Source organism: Camelina sativa, chromosome 11 (assembly GCF_000633955.1).
Source record: "Camelina sativa cultivar DH55 chromosome 11, Cs, whole genome shotgun sequence".
Classification (NCBI taxonomy): Eukaryota; Viridiplantae; Streptophyta; class Magnoliopsida; order Brassicales; family Brassicaceae; genus Camelina; species Camelina sativa.
In genome coordinates, this window is record NC_025695.1 from 24,983,553 (window position 1) to 24,994,289 (window position 10,737).

Here is a 10,737-nt window from a genome sequence, read left to right on the forward strand (position 1 = left end):
TCAACTGCCTGGCAAAGCAATTCAAAACCCAAGGGAGTTTACAGCAAAGGCTATCTTTGTTACTGAGAAATATGTCACTGAGGACAGTAAAGTTCAAGATGGGGAGGATATTCAACAAGTTTCAGCTTAGATTGAAGCAGGAGACCAAACAGAGAAAAAAATCGACAGTGCACTCGACTCAGCACACGATCGAGCACTCGATCGAGTGACTGATCGAGTCACCAGTCGAGTTGCCCCTTCTAAGTCTAATAAGCCCACCAAGTACATTCCTCCATCTTACAAACCACCTCTGTCATTCCTAGGATGTTTCAAAGAACAAATGTATTAGGAAGCTCAAGGAAAAGATTGAGAAGTAGGAATTGATGGTCATTCAACATGAAGTGACTGTTGAGGAGAAGAAAGAGGATAGAGGACCAGCTTTGGAACAGTATGAGCCATATCCACTCTATAAAGGCAGGTTACTTGACATATCAAAGCAGAAGGCTGAAAATCAAGCCAAGAAGGATCTAGAAGACATTGGAACTGTTGTGGTTCCAACTAAGCTTGAGGATCCTGGCTCATTCAACTTGCCATGCTCACTGAATTACATGCACTTCAACAAGTGTTTATGTGACCTTGGAGCTTCTGTAAGTGTCATGCCCTTCTCAATAGTAGAGAAGCTAAGATATGAAGAGTTCAGGCCAAGCAACCTCTACATAAGTCTTGCTGATGGGTCTAGGAAGGATGTGGTTGGCAAGCTGGAGAACTTCCCAGTAAAGATTGGCAAGGCCAGGATACCAACTGACTTCATCATCATAGAGATGGAGCAAGAGCTTGATGATCCTATTATCCTTGGAAGACCATTTTTGGCCACTTCTGGAACTGTGATTGATGTTAAAAAGGGTATGATCAGCCTGGACATTGCTGATGGGTTGACTATGAGGTTTAATATCAAGAATACAACAAACCAACCCACCATTGGAGGCCAACCTTTTGTTATAGAAGATAAAGCAGCTGATGAGTCTTTTAAGAAAAAAAAATAGACTCTAAGGCCAAGGTTTCTTCCAATGAGGTAGCTGTTCAAGACCTCAAGGATTACACGCTCCTCCCTTGTCTCCTTGTCTCCTCATCCTTCTTTATAAGCACCTAATTCGATTCTAAGCTCTCCACACTCTCTCATTTGCTTAAACATTTCAAATTCTTGCTAGAAATCTCTTTTAGAAGCTTAAGGCTCAAGTCTTTCTATCTTTTTGGTTTACTAACCCATTAACTTTGAGTTTTGAGTTTATTCTTCCAAGTTTCTATTGAAATGGCTTCCAAGAAGGGTGATACATAAGAACGAGCTGCTACTCGCCGAGAAGCTGCTAAGCTTGTACCTGCAAGCTTCCCTGAGTTCCAAAAGGTGCCATATGTTCCAAGAGAAACCGGAGAAAGCACTCGACCAGGCACTCGACCATGCACATGGTCGAGTGGCTCGTCGAGTAGGAGAACACGGCAGAACCCACCTGAGGAACAAGATTGGGTCATGAGTGAGAGTGAGGGCGAGTTGGTGTTCGATTTCTCTGAGCATAGGAGAAACATTTCAAGAGGAAAGAGGCCAGCTGAGGAACCACAACAAGCTGAAGAGCCACAACAAGAAGTGAGTCATGAGGAGGAGGTAGAAGAAGATTCTGGAAAGCTGACCACAACCCAGCTCTATGATGCCTTCATGAGCATGATGTTCCGAGGGACCAGATATCCACACAAGGAAACCATGGTGGAACTTGGTATAGCTGAGGATGTGGAGTCACTTTTTGACACATGCAACATAACCAAGTTCATGGGGATGCACATGGAGGGTTACTAAAAGATGAGCTGTGAATTCTTAGAAACTATGAAGACCAAATGGATCAAGAAGAATAGCTAGGCTACATCACCTTCTCCATCAAGGGCAGAAATTATGAGCTCTCTATTGTGAAGATTGCTGAGCTTTTTGAGTTTAATATGGGAATTGATGCCAACATTGTTATCCCAAAAGAAGAACTTCAATCTGTTTGGCAAACTATTGGAGAAGATAAGCCATATTCCTCCTCCAGCACCAAAAGTTCAAAAATCAGAAGCCCAGTCCTAAGGTACTTCCACAAGGCCTTGGCAAACACTCTTTTTGCTAGGAAGGAGACTAGTAATGTCAATGAGGGAGAGCTCAAGCTGATAGATATAGCACTATATAGCATCATCACAACATCAAGAGATGGAACCATTATTCTTGGGAATAGTGTGTCAACAAACCTTGCCATGTTCCTGGTTTACCAATTAACATACTACATAAGCTGGGTTAGCAAGCTATACAAGAGGGGCTCAACTAGAGTCCTAACCATTGGAGGCATCATCACTCCAATCTTTGTGGCTGATAATGTTCCATTAAGAGGTGAGAAGACCAAGCCAAGGTGGATTGACATGCCATACCTCACTTCTACTCTCATTCTAGCCAAGGAGAAGCATCATGGGGGATACATGTTCAACTTTGACTACCCAACAGTGTGCAAATCACAGTTTGTTCTGCCTAATCAAGTAGCAACAACCATAAGAGAAGGTCTTAACATTGACTTTTGGCCAGCAGCTGAGCTTTTGTTTGATGGAACAGCCCCTTATGCTGAAGAACAAACTGGTGATGTTGACATGGCTGATAGGGAAGAGCAGTTCTACTTTGATGAGTATGAGAGAGACAGCCAAAAGGGTGACACTACTCCAAAAGTGGGACAAGTGGCATGGTAAGACTGTGGAAAATCTGAAGAAGAAGATGGTGAAGATGTCCAAGTCCATCAAAGGTATGAAGAGATAGATTGCTGAGCTTAAGAGTGGAAACTCATCCCCATCACCAACTGAGCATTTGAGGAGGAGTAGCTCAATCAGAGTATTGTCTAAGGCTGAAAACCCTTTGGAACCTTCAAGAGCTTCATCATTTGAGCCATCACATAGGAGAAGAGGTTCAATTCGCGCAGAACAGCAAGTTCCGAGGCACTCGACCGGTGCACTCGAACAACCACTCGATCGAGTGCCTCCAAAGCACTCGGCCGAGCACTTCCCCAGGCCTCAATATGGTTTTCCAGCTCCACAGGGTTATCCACCTTACCCCTATGGCCAAGTTTACCCTCCCTTCCCACCTCAGTACTTCATGGACCTTGCACTCATGCAACAATACTTTGGGCAGAAATTCTATCCACCACCAAGCACTCAACCGAGTCACTCGATCGAGTGCATGTCCGGAGCCATAGTCGAGTTGCCTCCCTCTCCATTAGCAAGCCAAAACCAAGCCCCAGACTCAAGCTACACCTATGACAGCATGACTGATACTGTGGATAGCTTCTTCCAAAACCCTTGAGGTACCAATATCACCTTATCCATTGTTTATACCATTTAGTTGCATGTTTTGTTTGTTTTAAGTTATTAAATTCTCTTTCAATTTTTTATTACACAAGGGACTGTGTAATTTAAGTTTGGGGGAGAGTTTATGACAGCATTTGACATTGTTTTCTATTTTCTTATTTTAAGTTTTAGCATTAATCATGTTAGTACTTGCATTGCATCTAAGGCATAGAAAAAACAAAAAAATTTGAAAAATTTGCACAAAAATCTTTTAAAAAATAGAGTGTTCATGTAGTTTGCATTGCATATTAGGATCTTGTTAGCATGATTCATATAGGAATGTTTCATATTTGCATTAGGGATCAATGATGAGTTTAGCCTTGTTAACTTGTTTGAATTCACTAAACTAGGATCAATGCCCAAGTTAATAATACTTTAATGCTAGTTGAGTGGTTAGAAACATAAGATTGAACCAATTCTAGAATTCCTATATTGCATTCTGGTCTAAACTGAAGCATGTTGTGATTTGATGTCATTTCCTATTTATAAGAACCTAATATTGACTTTTAAATATCAGTTTGTGGAATGCTTTAAACTCATGGATACTTTATACATATTTGGATCATCTTTCCCATTTTTACCACTCTTATTGATCCAAGTAGTTGATTTCATATTGAATCAGTTTTCCCCACCCATAACCAACCTTTCTTTCAAGCCATGTTAATTTTTGAGTGTGAGAGGCCTATTTTGGGATTGAGCTTGGTAGAAAGTGTTAGGTTTGAACTGACAAGAATAAAACCTTGTGTAGTTCTAGTTTGCATTTTTCAAACTAGATAAGACTAGGTGGTTTAAATTCTGGGTTTGGTACTTGGTTAGTTCAAAAAGAAAAAAAAGAGTGAAAAGAGAAAGAAAAGGGTAAAGTCCTTAGGAGGGAAGTGTTTTAAAGTAAATTCAAGCTCTAAGTGAAAGAATAGGGTGTAGTAAAAGTTTCAAATAAGGTTCTGGTCAAGGAAAAGAAATAAAGAAAAAAAAAGAGTCTAGTAAAAAGCTTTATGACTTGGGAAACAAGTAAGAAATATGACCTTAGCATTTAAGAAAAAAACCCCCCATTCCACTAGAGAAATCAAGTAAGAAACCTCTCCTAGGACTGAAAAAAAAAAAGAGAAAAAGGGCAAAAGAGAAGAGATGAAGTTAAAGGGTAGAAATACGACATTATGGGATTAGAATAATAGGAACAAACACTTTGGGTACCTTTGGGTAGACAAGGTTCTGTTATTGTATGTGTCTAAGTGATCTTACCTTTCGCCTTCTTATCAAGCTCAATCCACTTTTTGTGAGAGAACCCTTGTATTTGATAAGCCTCACTCAAAAGAGAGACCATTTTTGTCTCCAACACTTATTACCAAGCCAAATGAGTTTAAACATTGCATAATCTAATTCACGTTCTTGCTTAATGAATGTTAAAGGAAATGACTGATTTGAATGCATGTGGAAGTCTAAGGCCTGAATCAGTTAATGTTATGAAAGGCTTGTCTAAAATCTTTAAGTATAGCTCATTCACCTTGCATCATAGTACTAATAACTTGGTCATTGATTCTAGCTAGTCTATTAACATGTTTAAGGTTCTGAGATCCCACTTTCAAACCTCTCTTCCTTCTTATGTCTTGTTTGTTTGCTTGAGGGCAAAGCAAAGACTAAGTTTGGGGGAGTTGATATGTATATATTATACCTTGTTTAACCACTGTTTATTCACATCTTTTACATGTTTATTAGCTTGCTTTGTCACTTTCATGTAGTTTAAGGACTGTTTATGCATTAGATTAGGATTTGCATTGCATTTGCATTCTTTCATGTGTTAACAGGTGAATTGGACTCAAAAGGCATGGAAATAGCATCTGGGATGAGAGGAGTGCAACCATTGAAGCATATGGGAGTTGAATCAAGGAGATGACCAGCAAAGGATGAGCCACTCAACCACCACTCTTCGTGCACTCGACCGCCTGCTACTTCCACACTCGACCGTGTGCAACTCGTGGACTCGACCGTGTGATATTCAGGGACTCAACCGTTTGGAAGCAAGGGAATGGACCACTCGACCAAGCCACTCGATCGCTTGTGGTCGAGTATATCGAGCCGACTTTCTATTTTGTCATCTAGCCAAATCAGAGCTTCCTTCCCTCACTATATATACTCCTTGTACCCCATGGCCGCAAGGGAGACTCTTTTTTAGGAAAAATCACATCAGTAGCCACAAAAACCTTAGTTCTTACCCCTTAAGGGTTTTTTAGCTTTTTATTTATCATTTGCAACTTTTATTTTACAGTTTTTCTCAGATTTCAATATCTTGTAAGTCTCATAACTTTCTGGATATTGAGAATCTGAGTTTGCTTCTTTATAATAAGTTGTTATTCATCACATCATCTATCTTATCATGCTTGTTTCATCATTTTCTGGGTTTATGTTTATTATCATCATGATCTGTTCATCTGAGTAGTGAGCTAGGATTTTGGAGATGGATTAGGCTGGTTTAGGGTTGTGGTTATTTATACTAGTTAAGCTTGTTTGATTATAAATCCCTTCTGGGTTAGGTATGCTCTATGTTGTTCTTATACTGAGAGGGTAAGGATAGATCTTAAGCTTCTTTGCATCATACCAATGTTAGAGTTGTTAGATAAACCTAATACTTGAGATTATTGTGCCTATCCCAAGAGATTGGTTGTATAGGGTGGTTTTTGACATATAATGAACCTGAATCTTAATGCATGTTTAGTATGGTTTCACCAATGAGAGTTGGGTTAGGATGTTACTAAACCTGATTGTTATTGCCATGACAGTGGATTAGCAAGTTTATGAGGTCATTGTCTAGGGATAGCTCTTATTTATTTGAGATTTGTTAGCTAGTTTGGGTAGTCACAGCTCAACAACCTGCCCATGAATCCATCTCTAGAAGCCTACTTATCGCATATTATCATGTTTCATTGCATTTGTTTTGTATTTTAAGTTGTCAAGATTGCATATGTTCTTCGTATTAACCCACTCGACCTAGCCACTCGACCAGTCACACGGTCGAGTGCTTGATCGAGCACCTTCGGGTTGTTCATCTATTTTCTGTTCCATTTCAATTTACATTCTGCATCTTTACTGTTTGTTTACTGCTTTTACTTCTGTTGGTTTAATTTCAGTATAGCTTACTTTGTTTACTTGTATTTAGTTTGTGTTTCAAGCATTTTACTTTCTGCATTTACATTTGTTTCATCAAACTGTTTCACCAAAACCACTTTCATATTTGGCTTGACTTGAGTCACTGTTACATCTTGATTGAATGCATACACACACTTTATGGATTGACATCTCTTATACTACAACTACATAAAAGAATTGAAACCTCTTACACATGATCATCACTGCTTATGTTTGTTTGATTTTGCATCATTCATTCATAGGTTTACACACACACCAAAAAGCTTATGTTTCAGTTGCAGAAGGAGAAGGGAATTTGCAGATTGTAAAACACTTGCTTGCGACAATTAGCTCTACGATGAAAACTCCAAATCATCGATCACATACTCTCCCTGCGTCATGTGAGATCGATTCTTTGTTTCAATCCATGAGCTTTCCCTGAAACGGAACCTCACAAGCCAAATTTGGCAAATGGTGCAAGCTCCCTCTACCAAGTTCATACCCCGAAGTCAGCAGCACAGAGCAAAATAAGACCATCCATAACTACACCATAAACCATTAGCCCTACTAGCTCCTCTATAGCACAATCAAGACGCAAGGCAGAAGAGTACTCAAAGCAAAGCAATCTTCAAACAAAGGCAATAACAACAGGAAGCCACAACAAAGAACATGCCTTGAACTAAACCGAAGAATTGATATACCTGCGGAGTTCTCAAAAGGAGAGGGGAGCTAGCTACCACCGATAACTAAAAGCTCAATTCATCAAAAACCACGGCAGCTACCCAAAGGAGCCATTTACACTTACGTACATGTCGGTAGTCAATTGTTTGGTGGATGGGAGCATTTGCTTACCGACGCTCAAGACTCTCGTTCTGCAATTAGTTTCGGTATCTGTTGATAAGTTTGACATTCTTCTTCATGCTTTGCCTGTGCTTGAGGAATTAGTCCTACATGATATAGACTGGAAAGATTTGGATGATTTGGATGTTAATGTGACTGTGTCAAGTGCAAGCCTCAAGAATTTAACAATAAATCAGGGCAGTAGTTTAGTTACTTATTCATTTGATACACCTAGTGACCTAGCCTTGTGTACTTCTTTTACTCTAGTTATGCCGCAAAATATTATTCCGTAGCTAAAATGGAAAACTTGTTTTGAGGCTCGAATAAGCTTTTGGGTAAATGGAAGATATATTTGGCGAGCAAGATTGCCACACAATATTTGGTTTGTGTTGGAGGATGATGTTTTTACCCGATTTTCAAATGTGGGGAACCTTATGAATGGCATTCGAAATGTTCGGTGTCTAGCTCTGTCTCCTGATACTCTTGAGGTTAGTCTTCTTCTTCTTTGATATATTGTGATATTTTTCATTCAGAAAAAAAAAAAGAAGACCAGCACTTCGTCTTAATTCATGCAGCATGGTTGTGTTCTAACTGTGGCTTGTCTTGTTATCAGGTGCTTTTTGTATGCTGTGAATCATTACCAGTGTTCAACAACCTCAAATCATTAACTATTACGAGCAAATACAATCGAGGATGGCAAGCAATGCCAGCTCTTCTAAGGAACTTCGCATTTAGAAACTCTAGTCCTTGAGGTATATATATAAACAACTCATTTGCCAAATAGATGAAGTTCATACTTTGACTCCTGTATTGTCTCCTTAATGTTTTCAGGGTCTATTACACCATGTCACAGATAAATGCGGGAATGCTTGTGATTGTGTTTCTCGAGAGGAAAATGGTCGTTCACTCACATCTTGTCCAGTAAAAGTTTTAGATATTAAAGGGTTTCATGGAACAACCATAAAGATCCACTTAAACCAAGGGATGCACATGATAAAACATTTCTTGGACTATTTTCCATGTTTGAAGGAGATAAGGATCTATATGGAAGAAAATGGTCATATACAGCTCAGAGTCCCTGAAGTGTCTGAAGGTATTGCGGAGATGATGATGGAACACTATAATAATATGGCATTGGGTTGTAATGTCCAGCTCCTTGTGAGTGGTAACTTGTATAAAAAGTGGACTCCATAATAAAGCATGTAAAGAAGAAAGTTGCTCATATATATCTCTGCCAGGGTTCCCTTGGAATTTGATTGTGGTTTATTTTTTGTTTCATTGACTTGAAAACTGTTTCAAACCAAGGCGATCAGGAAAACGTTGTTTACATCTAGTCATTTATTTTGCCCTTAATTTGTTTGAGTTGTTTTTTGTTGGCGTTGATATGTCTATATTTTTTCTCTCCCTAGCATATATTAATCATACATTTAGCTTGGATAACTCATTGTTTTGCATCATTTTCTAGTCATTTTTATACACTTTGTATGTCTAGGTAGTTCTTGCATCATCCTTGCATATATTGTGCATTTTGGAGTATTTTAGGTATCTAGGAAATGTCGGGAATGCATCACTCGACCCATATTCTGCACAACACTCCTGGAACCATCTCTCGAGCCAATCTCACAAACCCGATCGAGCCCCTCTCTCGAGCCAGTCTCATCCGCTCGATCGATCCACCCCGTTCGAGCCGTTCCACTCGAGTGAGATTTAGCTTTCGACATCTTCATCAAATTTGTAGGGAATGGGGTCATCTTTCCAACACCGTTTATTTCAAACCAATCGGAGGTGTGGTTCAAGAGTTATCATCATTTTAGTGGATGCATATACACCCAGCTCGTGTCGCATCACCTCCACTCGACCCAGATCGAGTCGCATCACCTCCACTTGACCCAGCTCGAGTCGTATCACCTCTACTTGACCCACCTCAAGTCGTATGACCTCCACTCGATCCGTTCCACTCGATCCGTTCCATCCACCAGTCTCATCCACTCGATCGATCCACCCCGTTCGAGCCGTTCCACTCGAGTGAGATTTAGCTTTCGACATCTTCATCAAATTTGTAGGGAATGGGGTCATCTTTCCAACGCCGTTTATTTCAAACCAATCGGAGGTGTGGTTCAAGAGTTATCATCATTTTAGTGGATGCATATACACCCAGCTCGAGTCGCATCACCTCCACTCGACCCAGCTCGAGTCGCATCACCTCCACTCGACCCAGCTCGAGTCGTATCACCTCTACTCGACCCACCTCAAGTCGTATGACCTCGACTCGATCCGTTCCACTCGACCGCACCCCAGGGAGAGACGACACGCGACTCGACCGCACATGTCAGGAAGAAAGACGTTTGGTTTCACACGCTTCAGGAGATTCCCGAGCCGACGCTCTATCTTGTCGTTTTAAGTTTTAGGGATTCACATGTTTTTACTATATATACATTTTGTTAAGTCTTCGTTTGTGACATCTTATCTTTTATCTCATTTTGTTCTTAAGGTTTTACCTAGCCTCCAAAAACGTTCTCAAACTTTGTATCGAGATATCTTTTAATTTATTGAGTTTTTGCATTTGGTTTCTTCTACAAACTTGTTCATCTCATTTTTATCTATCTAAGAATGCTTGTTTCAATTTTTTCTGGGTTTGCATCCTTGATGATGATTTTCGGATCTGAGTAGTGTGGTAGTTCTTGAGGATAGGATAGATTAGGTGGAAGATCTTAGGATGTAGAGTGTTTAAGCTTTGATTTATATGATCCCTTCTGGACTAGAGTTAGAAATACTAGTTTCTCTATGATCAATTGGAACTAGGTCTTAGACATTTCCGCACCCAAAAGGTGTTCGATGAAATGTCTGACCAACTAGCGCTAGAGACTTACGTTCATAGCCTAAGAGATTAGTTGTCTAGGATGTTTGTTGACGTGAATGAACTTGTTTGTCATGCCATGCTTGATCATGTTTCTCTAGCGAGAGCTAGGTTTGGAAGTGGTTGAGTCTAAGTAGCTTCTGTCAAGAGATTAGATTAGCTAAGTCGTGATGTTCATTTTTAGGGATAGTTTGCTTGTGGCATGTTAAACACTCTATAGACTAGGATACTCCACCGACATCAATTACCCCATCCTAGCACTTCTTTCTTTTTGATTGATATTACATTCTTGAGACTGTTTCGTTTATTCATGCTTAGAATCGTTTTCTGTTTTCATTCATTTTCGTTTCTTGTCATACATTCTCATTTCTAGTCTTGTAGCTCATTTTTCGTTTTGCATTCTGATCATCCTAGGATTGTTAGATAAAAACACTCTCTTTGGATTGGCTTGACTTGTGATTTCTTGATTGCATCTCAATTGTTAGCAACATCCCAACTGGATTGACACCTTAAGTATTACAACTGCATAAGGTTAA

At 39.8% G+C, this 10,737-nt stretch overlaps 1 protein-coding gene and 1 pseudogene across 1 annotated transcript; both read left to right on the top strand.

Annotated features, from left to right (window-relative positions):
• LOC104728305 lies at positions 363 to 1,022 on the top strand. The gene has a single exon (XM_010447304.1). The coding sequence runs from the start codon at positions 363 to 365 to the stop codon at positions 1,020 to 1,022; it is 660 nt and encodes a 219-aa protein (XP_010445606.1).
• On the top strand, positions 7,314 to 8,538 carry LOC104728306 (annotated as a pseudogene).